At 41.3% G+C, this 22,165-nt stretch overlaps 1 protein-coding gene across 1 annotated transcript in view; it reads left to right on the top strand.

Moving 5' to 3' along the window:
• LOC143988703 (allantoinase, mitochondrial-like) overlaps nucleotides 1-22,165 on the top strand; it is a 78,386-nt gene that overhangs the window by 14,541 nt on the left and 41,680 nt on the right. Inside the window, exons 3-7 of the mRNA XM_077488464.1 lie at nucleotides 2,276-2,427; nucleotides 7,156-7,270; nucleotides 9,879-10,025; nucleotides 10,774-10,819; nucleotides 19,951-20,044. Of these exons, the coding sequence (XP_077344590.1) occupies nucleotides 2,276-2,427; nucleotides 7,156-7,270; nucleotides 9,879-10,025; nucleotides 10,774-10,819; nucleotides 19,951-20,044 (554 nt within the window). The remainder of the gene's footprint in view (nucleotides 1-2,275; nucleotides 2,428-7,155; nucleotides 7,271-9,878; nucleotides 10,026-10,773; nucleotides 10,820-19,950; nucleotides 20,045-22,165) is intronic.

Here is a 22,165-nt window from a genome sequence, read left to right as displayed (position 1 = left end):
ATATGTTATCTGGAGTGCTTATGACATTGTTAGATGTAGAGCATTAAAGTAGATTAAATGAAATTTGCAATTTCCTAAACTCAATACATTTGAAATTATAGAGTTCTAGTTATCGCCAAGAGAGCATTGAAAATAGAGTTGAGCAAATCAATTAGCAAACCAAGTGACTTCACAGATATTTTTGATTCCTCTAAATATATTCAATCCAACTTGTCTCAGTAGAGATGTATTTAATTTATTAATAACAACTGTGTGATTCCCAAGAAGTCAGACAGACCTGACAGAAAACTGTATGTATTTTACAGTTTACTTAGTGTAAGTACCTAATAAAATTGAAAAGCAGAGATTTGAGCATGGATCTTTTCTAGATTGGTTTACAGAGATCCCACTGCTGGAGACACAGGAAATAAAATGTATTCTGTTGATCATGAAAATAATAATTTTTCAGCGGAGTGTTCTTTTTGTAAGCAGCTAAATTACTGGCATATTGCATGCACATTGTACCACAGCTACTGAATAATTCTGAATGCTGAAACTCAGCTACTGGTCATGGCATAAAATATGACAAGGGAATATGGGGTGAATGTTACAAGAAAGCATGGGAAACTGTCCTAATAGAGTTTAACTATTTGTAATTTTTTTTAATAATTAATTGTAGAATTCTAATTTTGTATAATTAAAGTAGAACTATAGGCAACACTTTTTATTTTTTGGATAGAGCAAAGAAGGGTTATAAACCCTGTCAGATTTGGGAGATTTCCCTTCAGTTCCTGTCCCATGGCCAAACAAGAAGGGAGAAGAAATCCCTGCAAATTAAGGGTCACTGTAACTAGGAACTGGAACTAGTGTCCCCATTGGAAGATTTCCCCACTATTACTTTTATGATGACAACTCAAAATTTGGGATTTTTTTACTTTAACGTTCAATGATAATGGTAAACAGAACAAACAGAGAGGGAGGGTGAAACTCCCTAACAGGGGGCACAGACAGCAATAAAAACCTGACAGGTATGATAATCCCTCTCCATTCTATACAAAACTGAAAAAAAGTTTTTAGTTATACTTCAATCTGTTTATTTTTTTTTATCAAGAATAAAGTTTATTAAAACAATCCAAAACATTTCAGAGTATGCATGTATTTATATGTGTCTTAGCATGAAAATAACTATATAAATGACAGCAAAAGAAACAACAATAAGGATGGTTAAAATCAATTTCAGGCTTTTATTCCAAAATCACGCCACAGTAACTCTAGGTACCTACAAAATACATAACCATGCCTCAAACAGAGTTTTAGAATCATACCAACAGTCTGTTCATCACCAGGTCCACTGGTGCTAGACCAGGCAAACGCAACCAGCTACCCCAAACGTTCTCGTATTTAGCAGGACAACCCCAGTGTTGATGGACAACCCGCTCATAACAGAGGGTATTGCCCATGTGGTCTATCCATTCTTAGGGAGAGGGTGGGGCTGTATTCTTCCAGTGTTCCACTATTCTTCCAGTCAAAATTACTTTTATGTGCCTGAAATAGGACTCTAGAGACTGCCTCCTTGGTATGTGACTCTGGCATCGCATCATCCAAGATACCTAACACACATTGTTTAGGATCTAGCATAACAATCTGCTTTTACTTCTGACATAAATTAGAATACCTGTGTAACAGAAGCCATTTTATTGACTTTAGAGCTGCATAATAGTTTCAGGGCTATAAAGTCCCTCACAATGGTCTGGGAATCTTGGAAATTGCAGCTTCTCTATGAGGGTTCTCACAAAGGGAAAGTGTTTTGGTTTGTAGCGGATTCTAAGGCCAAATAGTATATAGTATCTATGCTACCTTATGTTGCCCCGATACACACAGATGTTAAAAACAGGCAGTTCAGCTGTGTTTTTTTTACCGGCCCCTGACTGCCTACCTCCAAAGTAGCATAATGGCCTCTCTGGGGTGTAGACATTGCTGTAGTGGTGCAATAATTCAATCTCATCCGGCATTTATTGGCAAGCAATGCCTGCAAACTGCCTCTGAAGAGCGGCTTTCAGTAGAGTCACACAGACTGCTGCATATGCGAACCTAACCTTAGTTGGTCCATCCAGACACTAAAAGATACAACATAAATTTAATCTAAAATATAGTCATTTAATGTCTATAGGAATTTAAAAAAACTGAACTAGTAACATACCTTTGGTTACCTAACAGTGCCTACAATTATTGGCTCCTGCTGTTATGTTTTTTTTTTTTGTTAATCTCATACCACCTCTGTTTTTCCATTCAATAGTTGCTGGATGTAGGGGACCTGGTGGTCATGGCTGGCATCATTGACCCTCATGTACATGTCAACGAGCCTGGACGCACAGACTGGGAGGGCTACCGGACTGCCACACTGGCCGCTGCTGCTGGAGGGATCACTGCTATTGTAGATATGCCACTGTATGCAATGTACCATATGATGTCACTTTAGAGGGGATCTCCATATTAATGGGCAACAATAGTGTTTTTACAGTTTTTATTCATTCTATGTAAATGTGTGAGTGGTCAGTTTATGGAAAAATATCATAAGACAAACTTAGAGGCTCCCATTTCTGGGCTCTGTTTCTGAAAAACGTAGCTGCCTGGCTGTCATGTTGATCCTTTTGGCTACACTGTGCCACTACCCTGGGACAGATATACAAGAAATGGCTGAAAAAATTTCTGTGGCTTCCCAGATCTGCACATCTGTTGGTTGGTGACTCTGAGGACCAAGTCTGATGGGTTAGCGTAACAATCAGACAATAAGTATTTTCAGTAGCAGGACAGCAATAGCAGCCACAGTATTATCTCAATGGCAGTACATCATACTGTAAATAACCATATTAAGGAGTGTTAAAGTTTCAAATGTTTTTAAAGAGTGACCGGTTTTAAAAACCTCTTGTCTGTATATAGTCTGTACCTCAGAACGGTCATAATTGCTCATTGAATATAAAAGCTTTATGCTGCCAATAAAAGGGTAATTTTCTAACAATTTCAAACAATTTCAACTAGCTACTGATTGCAAAAATTACTGCAATCACTTTATATAGTTATATATTTATAGGGAAGGGATGTTGCTAGGTTGCTTGGATCTGTTCATTTGTTTTTACAATTCAAAGTTGGTTGAAAGAGGCTGAAGGAAAAATTGTCCATGGTTATGTGACTGACCAGCAGTGTGACACCACTCGGGCAATATCACATGTAGTGCTTCTATGAAAGAATAGCATCTCTCTCTCTCTACTGCTATTCAAACTAACAGCCAAGTGCTGTCCCTTTATCACACAACAAGCATGAGGAAGAGCAATCAATTTCCGAAAATGTTGGTGAAACTTAATCGACCACACATGCTAATCCTACATTTGGCCCCAATTAATGTTTCAGTGTTTTTCAGCTTGTTTCTCAACATCTAACTATGCTCAACAGTCAACACATGCAGTATCCTAATCTTTCTTATTTTCCCTGTTCAGAATTGTGTATTAAGTGATCCTATGCTTTACGCCCTAAGCTCAAATATGTACTGTATATGAGCTTTTTTTGAGAGTATTCAGGCATTTCTTTTCCCACATAGACTTCAATGGGTGCACCAGTAAATGCATGACATGTGCCTAAAAAAATACTCTCCTCTTTTAAAAACTGATCTCCGCCTCTTGGCTAATCCAGGAAATAAATACCTGAAGCTTGATACACATCCAACAACACTTATTTTTAGGCTTATAAAATGCCTAAGATATAAAAAGAGTGTACGGCCTGCAGTATTTCTTGTTTAGTATTATGATAAGCAGCACATTTTGCATGACTCAACTTTATCTTTGTAGTGTGGAAGATTTAGGGCCCATTTACACGTCCATTCTGGTGCATTGCCTTACTGCATTTTTCATTAAAACAGGCTATTAATTTGAAATGGGTAGCCAACACACCAGAATACAAAAAAACGGTTATGCACAATTTTTTGCAAAGCAGTGCACCATAATCACACCAATGTGTTATTGTGCATTGTGGTGCACTGCAACACTTATGTATTCTCTTGGTGCAGTGGGTGCCATTAAAAATAAATCATCTTTGTGAGCCCTAAAGGTGCCTCTAGGCATAAAATTATCTTCATTCAACCAGTGAATTACAGTCAAATTGGGAATGGTGATACGTATGTCAGCAGTGGCCAGCCTCTCTCCAAACATCCTTTAGCCCAGTGGTTCTCAACCTCACTCCTCAAGTACCCCCAACAGGCCATGGGAGTCCACCGGGAGTTCGCCGTTTTTTTTTAAAAAAAGCCAGCAGCTACAAATACTGCAGCTGCTGACTTTTAAAATAATGACACTTACCCGCCCAGTGTGCCCGCGATGTCGGCACCCGAAGCCGATCTCTCGATCGTCTCTCGGGTGCTGCCGCTGCCATCTTGGGTATGGGAATCAGGAAGTGGAGCCTTTCGACTTCATTTCCCGGTTTCCTACTGCGCATGCGCGAGTCGCACTGCGCAATAAGGATGGTCCCCGCTGTCTCTGGGATCCGTGTGTTTCCCAGCAGGCAGCGGGGGACCTTCGGAAAGGGGCGTAGATTCTGCGGAAAGGGGCGTACCTTCTGTAGAATCTACGCCGGAAGTGGGTGCAGATACCTGTACTGTACAGGTACCTGCACCCCCCTCCCCCCTGAAAGGTGCCAATTGTGGCGCCGGAGGGGGGGGAGGGTTCCAATGAGCGGAAGGTCCACTTTAGGGTAAACCTCCACTTTAAGAAGACATCCATCACTGGTAAAAATTCATCAGTTATCAGATTAAGTTTTCACACCCAGCTGCAATCTAATCTCTTTGGGTAGTTTAATTGCCTATGTGACATTGGGGTTGATTTACTAAAACTGAAGAGTGAAAAATCTAGTGAAGCTGTGCAGGGTAGCCAATCAGTTTCTAACTTCAGCTTGTTCAATTTGGCTTTGACAAAAAAAAACTGGAAGCTGGTGATAGACATGTGCGCCATCAATAAATAAATTTTGTTCCGTTCCGTTTTAGCCGTTAATTCGTTAGGTTCGTTAACTTTTCATAACAATTACGAACATTCATTATGATGAATTTATCATTATGAGGGGCTCCCACTATCCCTGTTCTGTGCTGACTTCCTGGGTTTTTAACTTCATCATAACGAATAATCGTAATTAACGAACATCCTTATTTTGTCCGATTCTGAATCTCCCATCGATTACCAGTAGTCTCCCACTCCCATATTAAAAAAGGTAATTTTCCCAACCCTCACTCAGCAGCAAAAGAAAACCTCTGATTGGTCAACAAAACACCAGTCACCTTTCGGTTGTAATGGAATTTGGATCCGAAAATTCGTAAACGAAATTTCATATTTCATACAAAATTTGGAAGCATAACAATTCGAATTTTGGATCCTCTCAAATGTACGAATTTACAGAAATTCGTACAAATTTTCGGTTCATACGAAACTAATTGCACATGTCTAGCTGGTGATCACTTTGTAAAACATCCACACTGGGCTGATAATATCTACATCATTTAAGAGTGGAAGTTGTTGAGAAAACTATTAGTAACAAAACAGTTGGCGGTAATGGCTTTCTCCTAATATTATACTGACAAAGAAGCCTCTTTCTATGCTGGCGAACAATTATTAACACCCAGCATTGCTACTGTCACAACACACCTCCATCACCACCCACGATCATTACCATAATCATGGTGTTCTTTCCTCCTGCAGTGAATGTCTAAGTTGTATGTCTGCATTTTTTGTATGAGAAACACAAAAACAGTAAAACTTGACAGGCCAAAAGCAAGTAGGTGGAGCTGGGAACTTGGAGGCAGAGATTTTACACTTGGATTTCTTGAATATCAGTTCTTGACTATGAATATCAGAACTCGGTGGATGGTTTAATCAGTTACTATCTACCCAAAACTGGCAAAGCTCTTCTGATGAAACCCGTTATAGTAAATCCTTGGCATCTTTGGCGCATCATCACATTTCCTTATTTTATAATAGTGTTAGCTCTTATAACCCTAGGGATTAATAAAGAGTTAGTTGCCAAGATGTTTACAGTTTATTAGTTATTCAGATCTCATTGTTTTGTAATTACTGCACAGACAGCATCTGAATTATGAATATTTATGTGGGCTAGATGAAGGTGTTATCAGTTTAAAATGTATTCAAGTCTAAAACCTCTGTAGATTGAATGGAGATACTGTACACGTGCCCCTTATGAGATGTCATATGACAATGACTGCATCAATTTTATAGCCATGTTTTAGAAGACTCTCCCATGTGACATTGTCATTTCTAGATACTGTTCTAATTACTGCTAAAATTCATGGAAACCTTTACTGGGGTAGCATGGAGGCTGCGATGGTGACCCTCTGAAAACACTCTCTGGCTGCCATTCTGAACTCATGACTTCAGCATTTTCTCTGTTATTGGCCAGAAGCAAGGCACCAAGTATTTTTAGAAACACAGGCATCCTTTGTATTTTTCTTTGTACTACTTTCCTTTAAAATTCAGTTCCTCACATGTATACAGTACTGGTCTATATCTACATTGGACTTAGGAAAGAATAGGTCTGATCTTGCCTGACTCTATCCAGAATCATCCATATTCTGCACAACAACTGAGGCCTGAACACACGATCAGAAAATCCTACAAAAAACACTGCTGCTTAAGTGCTTTTTAAGTGATCTTACGATTATCTGATCGTTAGTACACAGCTTTTGTCAGAAATGATCTCTAGGGACAATCACAAAATGTTTTCTCGTACAATACCAGATTATACGATTTTTGTTTAATCAGTACAGTTTTTGTCCAAAAATACAATACAAATACAATACAACATATTACATCACTTGTGTCACACGAGAATTTTCAAACTTTTTGTAACTTCTTCATTTTTGATATGGAGACTAGCATGCAAAAGAAAAAAAAATTGACGATCATTAGTCCGATAATCTCATCGTGAGTTAAAATTGCTAATTTTCTGTATCAGCCATTCACCTCACTACAAGCTTTTCAAGAATGTCATAATTTGCAAACATGTTGCTGACTGCACCATAAAGACATTTTTGTGCATACCCTTTAACTGATCTGCTGCTGCGGGTGCATTTTAGAAAGTGCACACATTTGTGAACACAACATGAATCCATAACTTGTGTCTCTACAGAAACAGCCTGCCTCCCACCACATCTGTAACCAATTTCCACACCAAGCTCCAGGCTGCTAAGGGACAGTGCTATGTGGATGTAGCATTTTGGGGTGGTGTCATTCCCGATAATCAGGTGAGTATACTTTTATGTTTCGGATTTTAACTTTTTCGCCATGATTGGGATCTGGAGATCATTGGCTCATTGTTGTGAATTGTTTGACTATAGTTGAGGTTATGATGTCTTCAGATGTGGTGGATATCTCCTATTTAAGCTGCACCCATAAAGCTCTGGCTTTTGGCTAAAATTTTAGATCTGGTGTTTGAATCTGTATAGAAAATGTGCTCTCTAACTGTAAATGTATATTACTCCAAAAGTTGGATCAGTGAAGACAAGGAACAGTCATTTGCAAGGTTTTGTTTCGTTTATTGCAGGATTCAACTTGGGTGGAACAAAGGGTGATATGAGTTGCCCATAGCAGTTGGTGTATTGCACAACAATACTGAATAGCCTTGGCTTGAAGTTGTTGTACATGTAGTATTCTCAGAAACTATTGAAACACCACTTTTTCACTTACAATTTTGACAAAGAAAAATCACTCTAAATAACTCCACCTTGCAGACTATGACGGTTTCTGAGAATCAAAGAGCCAGAGGACTAACACAACCTCTCCCTGATGGATCAATAAGTCAGACAGCCACACAGTCTTTGTAAGATATTACCAATGTGCTAACCAGACCAGAGGTAACAAGGTATCTCCCTGCCGATGGCTTGACACATGGTAATAGACGGACTACTGTTCCCAGCCAGTCCTTTGCTACCAATGCTGCGTTCCCCGGCCACAGCATTCTATACTATTCTTGATAGCTTCTCTTGTTCTGCTCACACTGACCTTTGGTTACTTGACCGTTCTGTGTCCCCGGTCAGAGAACGCTGCTCTACTCTCTTCCGCTTTACTGCTACTTCTTTAGCTCTGATCTTGTCCAGTATTCAAGTCCTGTGTCACAGTAGCTTTATACTTGTCTTCAAAGACGAAGATCCTTATCTAAAGCTCCTTCTCAGCGGTTCTTCCATCCTTCCTCCACGCTCGGTGCATCCCCACGTCTGGACACCAGGAACAGCACCTCAATACTCCATGCTGTCTTTTCTGCACTTCAGACTCCACCCTGGCAGCTTGTAACCCCAGTTCATATGTGAGGCCTGCCCTCTGCCAACACCAAGAGATAATTGGTCAGGGCTCCTCACATGAGCTGCCTGACACTCAGATTTCAGGTCCAACCCCTATTCCAGAACGCTCGTTCTGGAATCAGGGGAGACATCTCTAAATCAGAGCACAGGTGACCACACCCACCACTACACTAGACACTCCCAGTCCCAGAATCAAAACAGACAGGCCCAGCACACAGCATAAGCCTGCCTAAATTTACCTGCACATATCCTGAGCTGTAAAAATTTATATTCTAGCACCTACCTTTAGGTAGAGGGTGCTAAACTTGAATGAGACTTCCGATCAGGTCTGCCTGAACAACTAACAAGTAGGCCTGATCGAAAAGCCCAAGTGAAATACCGTAGGCCTAAGAGAAGAAGTACTCTCTTACATTTATGGACAGTAACCAGTTCAATGAACATCATTAGTATCGATGTTTACTTTCCTTTGGTGAAACAGACAAGAGGAGGTAACACACTGGTACCACTGCAGGATCTTGTGAGTGATGTTGTGTGGGACTATGCATTAGCCATCAGGCAAAAGATCAGTCCGCTGGCTAGAGTGCTTCTGTTTACTAGGAGTCTGGGGCAGCAGAGCTTGGAGGACCATGCAGAATGGAGTTTAAAGATTGGAGCCATACCCTATGAGTAGTCAGCATGTGTAGGACAGTTTCAGATGGACCTGAATTCTAGACAATGACTGTGGAAACATGGCGTGTTACATTCTGAAGTTTGTCTATAAAGCGGAAATATATCACCTTCATATACTTGGCCATTTTCCAGACGTATAATGAGCTATTGAACAGAATCTCATCACACAATGTGGTCTTTTTCCTACTTTTCCTGCTGTTCCCTCGAGTTGCATGGGAAATAATTTTTTTTAGGAAAGAGTGTAGGTATCAAAAGATGCTCCTTGCAAGTGATTTGGAGGGGGAGTATTAGCTCAGATTTTTGATGGGGCACAAGGTTTGGTTTACAACCTCCCATCATCCCTATCTTCAACTCATGAGCTTTGAATAATGACTAAAAGGACAAGGTTGCATGAGAAGGCCAAGAGCATGATGGTCCAGGAGCACCTCAGGTTAGAGCCACTGCTTCTTAATTTACCTGGTTATGATAATTTGGGCATCTTGTAAAGATGTTTCATGAAATAGTCCCCTAGGTACATGCTGGATTCTATTCCCCAGTTGCCCTGGGAACCCCATGGAGCCACCAAGGAAGAGCAAGAGCCCATGAAAATGGAAGTTTGAACTGACCTGCTTCTCCCATATTTCCTACAGCTTAGGCTGAAAATGATGATGCTGATGATAATAAATTAATCCTTTAGTTAAAAGTAGGTTTTACATGTGAAAAAAATCTACATAGTAGTACTATTTTACTTGTGTTAAGCCAGCTGAAGTCAATTGGCTTGGAAAATATATTAGTGAAGGAGGCCATAAGTAGCTGGGAATCGACTATAAAGGATTAGAGGACATTTGTCAAATGATTTTACATAAAAATGTAATGTACTCACCACTAATATTACTTGCTATGACAGGTGGAACTGATACCTATGCTACAAGCAGGTGTTGCTGGATTCAAATGTTTCCTTATCAACAGTGGAGTACCAGAGTTTCCTCATGTCAGTGTGATGGATCTACACACAGCAATGTCTGAATTACAAGGAACCAACAGTGTTCTACTGGTTAGTGCCAACAATAGTTTCTTACATGATTTCATTCCTTTTACAAGCAGGAAAGCAAAGCAACCTGTTCCTTTTGGTAATATGCTAAAGAGTATGCTAGAAAAGGTTAAGAAGAAAGAAACTGCCAGTGTCAATGCCAAAAGACTAGTACATGCATTAAATGTATGGCACCCTCCTGGTTAGATGCTAGGCTGTCAGGACAACTTGTGAGTACTGACCTGAGAGCAGGGCCTGGGTGACTACACTGCTGTTAACCCCTTGGTGCATTTTTTCTAAGGCTTGCCTCGTCTGAAGCATGGTCTGTGGTGTCCCAGTGCTGTCTGTTCCCTAAGAACTGATTGAGGGGACTGTTCTAAGAAGTAGTTGTAGAGATAAATGTGTCCTGTTAATACTGTTAAGCATTCTAGAGTGTCCCATAGCTCCTTACCCTATCCACGTTACTCAACAATATATACAAAAAAGGAAACTCCTAGACTATGTATTGAGCTAGGGGAGTTAATGCTGCTGTGTGCCTGGCTTCCGCTGCACTAGAGAGAGAGAGAGAGAGAGAGAGAGAGAGGGAGAGAGAGAGAGAGAGAGAGAGAGAGAGAGAGAGAGGGAGAGGGAGAGAGAGAGAGAGGGGGAGAGAGACAGAGAGAGAGAGAGAGAGAGAGAGAGAGGAACCTAAGATAAATTAGCGGCCCTTACGGAGGTACGTATTCATAAAAGTGTTAAATATATAAGAAGTCATGTTTTTTTTCTTTATTAGTTTCATGCAGAACTTGAAATGGCAAAACATGCCCCAGAGATTGGAGGTAAGTTAATGTTCGTGCAATTATAATACATAGACAAGGGCTTCAATTAAATTTTACTGATATGTGTTACAAAGTTTAAAGTCAAACTTTGGGCTGTGCTAAATAAAATTAGAGAAATAAACTGATTCCCTTTAGCCAATGCAAAATATAGTGCTAATTTTTCTAGGGGATGATTCAACACAAAGTAATACTTTCCCATGACAGTTGGTTGGCGGTATGTTCTTCCACTCCACAGTGCTGGAATGAGGCCAGGCATTAACGTCATCACATACAACACATGATCACTGGTCACATAATCAGGTTGGAACGAGGCCACTGGTCTTGCATTCTACTTCATCATGTCAATAAGACAGGTGTTGACAACGCCTGTTGGAGACTGGCAATATGAATGACTTCAGGGTACAGGTTGACACAACCAGAACTGGCAGGAAGGAAGACCAGCAGACAGTAGAGTAAATAAGCACTAAATCCAAAACCTTTTGTAAACTGGAGAGGTGTGGAGCCCCAATTTTATTTTACAGCACTATCCGACAGTTTTAAAGCGGAACTTACCTGTATCTGAGCACATAAAAGCAAACCTACCCATCCACCCATGTCTCCATGCTTTATTTGCTTTATTATGTTGAGGATTTTTTTTTTTTAAACACCTGCCTAACATTTCTAGCCATGACCATCTTGAGTAAGGGCAGAGGATTCATGTAGCATTTATTTCCTAGAATCCATCTGCCCTTAGCTGAAGCATGCAGGAGCATGTGCAAAGCTGACAAAGCCCCTCCTCCAGATGAAAGAAAAAAATAATGCCCATGAAGGCTCCTGGGTTGTGATATCATTTTGGCCTAGGCCAGAAACCAGGAAGCAACTGAAGAAGCGTAAAAAAAAAAAGAGTTAAAAACAAGTAAATATAATATACTTTTATATCTATTAACTAAGGTAGCATAAGGATTAATATAGCTAATGGAAAGAGTTTAGTTCTGCTTTAACTTGAAAAGCAATAGGTGTCATGTTAATTAGCAAGGAGATCTCTACTGTTCAGATACCCTCCACTCTTTACACATCATGCCCACGGGTACAATCATTACTTCCCTCTTTCAACCCCACCACATAAGACAAGGTTGCTAAACTACTTGCTAAGGTCCATCTTACCACCTGCCCTCTGGATACCATTCCCTCGCAAATGCTACGTTCACCCTCTGACTCTATTCTACACTCTCTAATCTGCCTCTTCAATCTCTCCCTCTCTTCTGGCATCTTCCCCAACTCCCTAAAACATGCACTTGTCAGCCATACTTAAAAAGCCCTCACTGGATCCATCCATTCTTAACAACATACGTCTCATCTCCTTGCTCCCCTTTTTATCCAAACTCCTTGAAAGTCTGGTCTACAACAGACTGAGTGACCATCTTGCTGATAATAGCCTTCTTAACCCCCTTCAGTCTGGATTTCGCCCACAACACTTCATAGAAACTGCTCTCCTAAAACTATCAAACGATCTACTAATGGCCAAAACCAATGGACACTACTCTGTACTCCTACTCTTGGACCTCTCTGCTGCTTTTGATATGGTTGACCACCACCTCCTCAAAAAAAAAACTCCATGCCCTTGGTCTCTGTGACTATACTCTTCACTGGTTTTCTTCCTACTTATCCAATCTCACCTTTAGCGTTACTTACAAATCTACTTCCTCCTCTCCTCTTCCTTTCTCCGATGGGGTCCCGCAAGTTTCTGTTTTTGAACCTTTGCTTTTTTCAATCTACACTTCCTCCCTTGGTCAGCTGATAGCCTCAAATGGCTTCCAATACCACCTCAACGCTGGCGATACCCAAATCTATTTCTCCACCCCTCAGCTCACTTCCTCCGTCGCCTTACGTATCTAATTTACTAACAGGTATATCAGTCTGGATGTAGCAACACTTCCTCAAACTCAATCTATCCAAAACCGAACTTATCATTTTTCCTCCCCCATGTGCCCCTTTCCCTGATCTCTCTGTCAAAATTGATGGCACAACTATAAGCCCATCCCCACTTGCCAAGGTCCTAGGAGTAGATCTGGACTCTGAACTCATCTATAAGCCCCACGTCCAATCACTGTCCAAATTTGCCTGCCTCAACCTCTGCAACATCTCCAAAATACACCCTTTTCTAACCCTTATCTTGCCCCAACTACTGTAACTCCCTTTTCATTGGCTTACCCCTACATAGGTTATCCCCCCTTCAGTCCATCATGAATGCTGCTGCCAGACTCATCCACCTTATCAATCACTCTGTGTCTGCTACTCCTCTCTGTCAATCCCTTCACTGGCTTCTACTCACCAAACAAAATAAATTCAAAATACTACAACTTCTTACAAAGCCCCCAGCTACATCTATTTGTTCTCTTAATTTCTCTCGAGACCTCCTACTCTCTAGCTCCCTCGTCACCTCCTCCCATGCTCACCTCCAGGACTTCTCCAGAGCCTCTCCAATCCTATGGAATGCCTTACCCCAATCTGTTTGGTTATCTCCTACTCTATTAGCTTTTAGATGATCCCTCAAAACACTTATTTTCACGGAAGCCTATCCTACACACACCTAACAACTATATTTTCATTTTCTCCATCACCCCATCACCCCACAGTTATTACCTTTTGTTCCACTTGACCCTCCCTTCTAGATTCTAAGCTCTAATAAGCAGTGCCCTCTGATTCCTCCTGTATTGATTTGTATTGTAAATGTACTGTCTTGCCACCATGTTGTAAAGCGCTGCGTAAGCTATTGGCGCTATATAAATCCTGAATAATAATAATAATAGTGTTAATAATAATAATAATGTTATATGTTAGGTGTTGGGTTTAATAGATCTAATTTGCTAACAATCGACTCTCCAGCTCACTTGTTATATATTAGATATATTTTTGCCAGGATGGAAAATATGATTGAGAAGCCTCTTTGTTTCCTACACACTCTAGAAGTTTAATCGGAAGGGCAATTTATATAACCAGCTTTACAGAAGCTTTACATTTGGCATGCCCCCATCATTAATTTAAAGCATAAAGTGTGACATTATCATAGGTGGTTGCCAGTAGGCTAGTACAACCCCTTGTCATAAATTTTCTTGGTCCAGCCCATATTCTTTGTGGCCCTTGGTGTGTCAGTTTGCTGTAGGGCTGATAAGTATGTATCAGTGACCACACTAGTGGTTGATATGAGCACCATTCAACCCAGAAGGAAGCCTCTTCTAAAGATGATGCACAAGAAAGCCTGCATTTAATGGCTGTGTGTTGAGTTATTTTTGACACTGTTATACAAGCTGTACGCTCACTACTTTACATTGTAGCAAAGTGTAATTTCTTCAGTGTTGTCACATTAAAAGATATAATAACATATTTACAAAATGTGAGGGGTGTACAAAGTACACAAGGTGAGATACTGTATAAAAGCCTGCGAACAGCTGGGATTAATAATAAGGGTTTATCCACTAGGTAGATTATGGACCTAGAAATTGGTGCTTTATCCCACCCAAAACTCTACAAATCATCAAATAGTTTCTTCACATCAGGCCTAAACCATGGAGCCCCTCTGATGTGTATATGAAAGTCCTAGGTGACACATACAGATCATCCAAGTTCATCAGCATTCCCTTGTTGGTCTCTACTCTAGTGGATAATGGTCTGTAGTCAGTCAGAATTGTCTGCCCAAAAAGTTATACCTTAATAACCCTAGTGCTCACTTTCTGGCCAGACACTGCCTTTCCATTATTGAATAGTTCCTCTCCACAACAGTTTGTTTTCACCCAGTAATTTCCTGGAACAAGACTGCTCCCAAGCTAACATAAATTCTTGACTAAAGCTATGGGTGGTTAACACTGGTCCTTTAGGCCAGCCATACAAGAAACAAACTTTCCTACAACTACAAGTAGCAGAAAATAAATTTGCTTGATTCCTCCATCAACACAGACAGTTTTAATGTGGGAATCCCTCCTGCAGGCCATTGTCTTCTCCCAACAGGGGGGGCACGGGAGGATGGGGGAAGCCGTCCCTGCCGGGAGAAGGCAGTGATTATGCTAGCGGCTATGGCAGGATCTAGCAATAATCGCAGAAAGAATCATAGTTTGTCAGGTTGAGAAAATACACAGGTCCATCTAGTTCAACCAAAAAATAAAAAATACAATCCCATATACACAATCCGTCACCCACAGTTGATCAAGTGGAAGGCAAAAAAAACAGCAAAGCATACTCCAATTTGCTACAGCGGGGGAAACAAATTCTTCATGATCCCCCGAGAGGCAATTGCATTTACCCTGGATGACCTTTACCTATAATTGTCAGTACCCAGTTATATTATGTACATTTAGGAAAGAATCCAGGCCTTTTTTAAAGCAATCTACTGAGCTGGCCAGAACCACCTCTGCAGGGAGTCTATTCCACATTCTCACAGCTCTTACTGTGAAGAAACCTTTCCGTATTTGGAGATTACATTTTTTTTCCCTCTAGACATAAAGAGTGCCCCCTTGTCCTCTGTGATGACCTTAAAGTGAATAACTCAACACTAAGTTCACTATATGGATCACTTATGTATTTGTACATGTTGATCATATCCACCTTTAATCTCCTCTTCTCAAGAGGGAATAAATACAGTTCCTCTAATCTTTACTCATAGCTGAGCTCCTCCATGCCTCCTATCAGTTTGGTTGCCCTTTTGTGCACTTTCTCCAGTCCCCCGATATCCTTTTTGAAAACTGGTGCCCAAAAAAAATATTCCAGGTGAGGTCTTACTAATGATTTGTACAGGGGCATTAAGATATCTCTCTGGAGTCCATACCTCTCCAAAACTCACTTTGGAAACTGCAGTTTGGCATTGCATGCTATTATTGAGCTTATGATCTACCAGCATGCTAGTTGTACCCAAGTTGATTGATCGATCAACTTGATACATTCACCTTTCCCATACGGTTTGAATCTTGTCCGGTTCCTGCTGAACAATACTACCTTGAGATACACAATACTACCTTCAGATCTTGAAAAGCTCTATCCACTCCTCATTTCATTTCATAGTTTCATAGTTTGAAAGGTTGAATAAAGACACCGGTCCATTCAGTTCAGCCTGAGTGTGTGTGTGTCTATTTATTTATGTCATACCATTTTCAATATCCTTGTATATTGTGATCTCTAAGAAACACACGTGTGTGTGTATGTGTGTGTTTGATATATATACATGGGGGGGCTGCGAGTGTACAGGTGTGGGGGGCTGTGAGCATACAGGTGTGAGGGTGGTTGAGAGCATACAGGTGTGGCGGGGCTGCAAATGTGTACAGGTGTGAGGGGGCTGAGAGCGTACCTTGTGAGGGGGGCTGCAAACATACAGGTCTTGGGGGGTTTGCGAGCATACAGGTGTGAGGGGGGCTGCGAGCGTACAGGTGTGAGGGGGGCTGCTAGCATACAGGTGTGAGGGGGCTGAGAGCGTACAGGTGTGGGGGGGCTGCAAGTGTACAGGTGTGAGGGGGGCTGAGAGCATACAGGTGTGAGGGGGCTAAGAGCATACAGGTGTGAGGGGGCTGAGAGAGCACAGGTGTGAGGGGGGCTGACCGCTTACAGGTGTGAGGGGGGCTGAGAGCTTACAGGTGTGTGGAGGGGCTGAGGAGCTGAAGAACATGGTGAGATGGCTAGTGGGTGGATTCAGTGGGGCGGCCAGTGGGCGGGTCCTGGGGAATGTTGGTGGTCAGGCCCAGGGGGGCCCTGGCTTAAAGCTGTGTACGGGGCTCAACAATTTCTGATGGCTGCCCTGTCCGCAAACACCTGAATTTGAACTATTTTTTCCAACCTCTATATCGTTTTATTACCAAATTAATCAAAACTGGTCTCGAAAAAGAGCGAAAAAGAGCCATTGCACACCTCTTGCATCTCTAGACCATTCAGAATATTTGCAATTAATCACCAGCCTTTGAATGCACTCTTATTAACCACCCTGTAATTTTTTCACCATGGTGGACTCACTTTTTGGTGAAGCGAGTAAAGCTGGCCATACATGAATCATGGATCCCTGTTGCACTGGCCAAATTTCAATCCTTCTAAGGCCAGCTTAAGTGAAGATACTACAGTAGCAAAGTTAGCCACAAACTTCCAGTAGTATCCCACAATCACTAGAAAAGCTAAAGCCAACTTTTGATTGCTTACATTTTGTCTATTGGAGGTTTTGTAATCCTCAACCCCCACCCTATCCCATGTAATGTTGCAGTACAAATACTTCAATACTGTAGTATAGATACTATAGTATGGGCTTCTTCCAGGCCTGTTGTGTATTTTTTTGGATTTGCTAATGTTCCTGCCTTACAAGGAGAATCTAAAACTGCCTGAAACTTCTGTATGTGGGAACCCCAGTCAAGACTGAAAATGGCATCATCATCCAGATATGCTGAAGCATATGCTTTGGGAGGCTTACAGTAAGAATGTGCTCCATCATTCTTGGAATGAGGCCAAGGGCACCATGTAAGCCAAAGGGGAGGCCCACATACTAAAACAGCCCATCCGGTGTCACAAAAACTGTCTTTTCATTTGCCTTATCTGTTAAGGGAAACTGCAAATGCTGTTTAATAAGATAGAGAGTAGTAATGTACCTGTTGCCACCCAACCTTCTATCAACTCATCCACCTGGAGCATGGACTTAGTATTAAATTTAATATTTCATTTTATTTCCTGATCTCATTTCAGAACCTCAGATTGCCATCTGGCTTAAGGATGAGCACTGTTGGACTTGACCGTTTAATGTTAGATTCCTCGATGATCCCAAGTTTTAGCATTTTATGTACCTCTTCTGAAATGACTTTTCTCTTAATTTTCAGATCTAATAGGGTCTTATCTTTACTTTGACATGTCATGGTAACATATGCTAGTTTGTCCAGGTAATTCTGAAAATACCCCTCGCTCTGTCTGCTAGAACTCCATCACCTACTGAATCTGAGTAGCAGACAGGGTCTCTGACATCCTAACCTCTAGTATTCCTTTTGCTGGTGAAACTTAAAGTGATTGTATCACCTTGCAAAATAACCCATTAAGTTTCAAAGAGAAATGAAAGGCAAAACATTTGTGTATAGATATAAAAAAATATTATAAATTCCTTTTTCTCTTTTTTATAAGTGATCACATTCCCTCTGTTCTCAGCTGCATAAGAGCTGGGGGGAGGAGAGGCAGCAGCACAATGAGCTTCCCCTGAATAGTTGTGCAGCGGGGGAGCGTCAGTTTTTAATAGGAAAGCAGAGAGACTGGCAGGAACATCAGGAATTTTACATAAAGGAAGCAATACAAAGAGACCAGGATACTTTCTCATACAAGTACATGGTACAACAAACACATATCAGGAATATCAAAAGTTGGGGTAACAAACACTTTAAGGGTTGCTTTCTGCTGAAAAATTATGCCTCCAGGGTCCTATAAGGTGAACAGAGGCTGGTATGTCTGGTATTAGACCTCACTATTTTTTTCTCTGAAGCTTAATCTATCAAAAAAAGTCACTAAAATTAAGACTACGGGGGTTATTCAAGAAAGACAAATCCACTTTGCACTACAAGTGCAAACTACAACTGCAAAGTGCACTTGAAATTGCACTGAAAGTGCCCTTGGAAGTGCAGTCACTGTGAATCTGAGGGGTAGATCTGAAGTGAGGGGAAGCTCTGCTGATTTTATCATCCAATCATGTGCAAGCTAAAATGCTGTTTTTTATTTTCCTTGCATGTCCCCCTCAGATCTACAGTGACTGCACTTCCAAGTGCATTTTCAGTGCAATTTCAAGTGCACTTTGCACTTGTAGTTTGCCATTGAAGTGCAAAATGGATTTGCCTTTCGTAAATAACCACCTATGTCTCCAATGTTAAAGGTTCTAATTGGCTTGCTGCATAGGTTCCCAAACTATGGGCATGACTGCTGTTATCCTATCCTGCAATGTGTGCAATTACACTTTTGTAAGGAGTGGCCTCTCGTCCACATTTCCCAGACAGAACCCAGGAGTTCCCAGGGACAACTACTATACAAAAGTTCAAACTGGGAAAACCCTGTGAACTATGGCAATTTCCTTTTTGAAAACATTTAGTATCAAGAAGTCCCAGTATTTTCAATCCTTAACAATCACTTTTTAGTATACCTTTCAGTGTTATACTGAACAACAGAGCTAGCTCTATGTTTACCTTTGGGTTCCTTGGTCTGTCAAAATTTCTTTATACAAAAGTGTAATTGAACACATTGCAGGATAGGATAGCAGCAGTCATGCCCATAGTTTGGGAACCTATGCAGTCAACCAGAACCTTTAACATTGGAAACATAGGAGGTTATTTACTAAAGGAAAATCCACTTTGCACTGAAAGTGCACATGGAAGTAAAGTCACTGTAGATCCGAGGGGGACATGCAAGGAAAATAAAAAACAGCATTTTAGCTTGAACATGATTGGATGATAAAATCAGCAGAGCTTCCCCTCATTTCAGATCTACCCCTTCGATTTAGAGTGAATGCACTTCCAAGTGTACTATCAGTGCACTTTCAAGTGCACTTGTAGTGCAAAGTGGATTTGCCTTTTGTAAATAACCCCCTATTGCCGCGTACACACGAGCGGACTGTATGGCGTACTTAGTCAGTCGAAACACATTTCAGCGGACAATCCGCTCGTGTGTGGGCTTCAGCGGACTTTTTCACCGTGCAGTCCGGCGTACTAAGTATTTCGGTTTTTTCGAAATTCTGTCCGTCGTACTTTGGTTTCAGCGGACAGTACGGTCGTCAGTATGCTAGTTCGACGGACTAAGAATGGCGCATGCCCAGAAAGGATTTACACGGCGGAAGGGTGCTTTGCTGTGTCTTGGACTTCCTATTTCTAGTCCCGTCGTACGTGCTGTACACGTCATCGCGCAAGCTTACGACGGACTGTTTGTGCATCCGTGTGTGGTCAAGTCCGTTCAGTGGAAAGTACGACGGACTGTCCGTCGGATTGTATGACGAACTAAGTATGCCATACAGTCCGCTCGTGTGTACGCGGCATTAGTCGTAATTTTACTGACTTTATATATATATATATATATATATATATATATATATATATACACACACACACAGTATATATTAGAATAATACAAAAAAAAAAACTATAAACTTAATATGTACCTATTCCTCACAGATTCCACACTTTATCAAACATTTTTGGACTCTCGCCCAGATGACATGGAAATTGCTGCAGTGCAACTGGTTGCTGATCTTTGTCAACAGTACAAGTTAGTGTTGAATAAATGTTATAGCATTTTCTGAAAAGCAGCCCTTTCACTTTGTTTGTATCCCCTGCATTTTGTGTAGCTTGGCATTTGAATATAGCAGGGTTGTTTTAAAATTCTAGCTGCATCCTTAGCTGGGAGATCCATTGCCCAACCCATGCCATCAGGGCCATCTTTAACCACTTACAGACCGGACCATTTTGCTGGTCAAAGACCAGACCACTTTTTGCGATTCGGCACTGCGTCGCTTTAACTGACAATTGCGCGGTCGTGCGACGTGGCTCCCAAACAAAATTGACGTCCTTTTTTTCCCACAAATATAGCTTTCTTTTGGTGGTATTTGATTACCTCTGCGGTTTTTATTTTTTACGCTATAAACAAAAATAGAGCGACAATTTTAAAAAAAAGCGCATTATTTTTTACTTTATGTTATAATAAATATCCCCCAAAAATATATAAAAAAACTTTTTTTTCCTCAGTTTAGGCCGATACGTATTCTTCTACATATTTTTGGTAAAAAAAATCGCAATATAGACTACAAGAAAAATGTTGGGACTTTAAATGAGGCCGAAAAGCCTCCATCCCTATTGGCACGGTAAAAAGAAAAGGTTGGGACTTTGACAAAGCATGCGATTTTGGAAGCAAAAAACAGAAGAGCAACAAAAATCAATAATATAAATTTATTAACTTATATATTAAATGTATAGCATAGGGCACAAAGATACACATTGTATGATCCATGATCCATCATAAATAGTAAATATATTGAAGTATTGTACATCAAAAACATCAATCCCACAGTTGGTACATCAAAAGCATTGGCCTTGTATATAGGCATATTGCACACAGTAAAAATCAATAGAATTAAGTAAAAACATTCCAGAGTTTAGTAAAACTGCATGTTTAAATGTAATTCGTAGTATTTGAAGCTCTACGCGTTTCGTGGCTATATTGCCACTCATCAGGAGCTGATAATGTGATGAATATCTGTGGGACAAGAAATGGTGTGCCGACAGTTAGGTTTGTATAATAAATGAGAAAAAAATGGAGGGAACAGAAACAATGTATCCAGAACGAGTACCCATACTCACGGGTCATGGAATGGCAAGAGGCGCAGCCACGGACAACGGAGGTAGCCGGGAGTGTCAACCGATACGGGAGCTGAGGCAGACAGAGCGTGCGTTATCGCGATGAGGCTGTGTACCATAAATATAAACCAAAAGTGATCATCACCCTACGATGAATACTTAAATATGTGAGTGTAAGTGTGATAGAATGGGGTGTCTGGAGTGACTGGGATGTGAGGTGAGTGGACTTAACAAAAGTGCGGCACAAATTTAGGGAATGTAAGATGGTGAAAACATGTTAGGAGCAATGGAAATGCTCCAACAATGGTGAACTCCATCGTGTGAAGATGAATAGGATAGTTAATAAAATATAGGTATAAACTGGGTCAACAACAAAAACACAGCAAGGGAATGTTGAAAACAAAAACCACAAAAAAAGTGTGCTAAAGAGCAATACCTGGAAGTGTAGGGCATAATGCTCATTGCCATCTAAGTGTCTAGGGGTGTCAGAAACAACAGTCACCATACTAGTGGTGTCCAATGATCTTGTGCCAAAGGTTAATTAGTGCCTCACCGCGGTCACACGATGCCGCCAACGTCACGCTGACAATCCAGGTAGGGAGGGGGGGGACAACCCTGTCCCCGGGGGAGTCAGCCCCCCAGCGAGCGACGCCAAACGCCAGCTCCCTCCCAGGAAGGCGTCAGATAAATACACGGCGCCCACGTGATGACATCAGCCACGTGACGCCGGATGCGTGACGTCGATGCGCAGCGGGGGAACCGCCCACTCCCCCAGCAGGGAGGAGGGGCGGGAGCCCCGGTGCGCATCGCAGCTCCCATAATCAGAAGAAAAACACCAGCCACGGAAGCAAAGCCGTAGGGCCCGCGCCCCACACCACAGCAGACCCAATTTAAGCAGAGTATAAAAAAAGATATAATGTTGCACCTGCATTTATCATAAGAAGAATTTGATCATGACCATACCCTGCTATGTTGCAGTAAAGGGAGCTAGGTCTGGCGCGAAGGTATCATGCCAAAGTGCTCCAATGGCCTATCC

This window comes from Lithobates pipiens, unplaced genomic scaffold, assembly GCF_037356315.1.
Source record: "Lithobates pipiens isolate NorthernLeopardFrog02 unplaced genomic scaffold, aLitPip1_a1.2 Scaffold_18, whole genome shotgun sequence".
Taxonomy (NCBI): Eukaryota; Metazoa; Chordata; class Amphibia; order Anura; family Ranidae; genus Lithobates; species Lithobates pipiens.
This window is presented reverse-complemented; position numbering and strand designations above follow the sequence as displayed.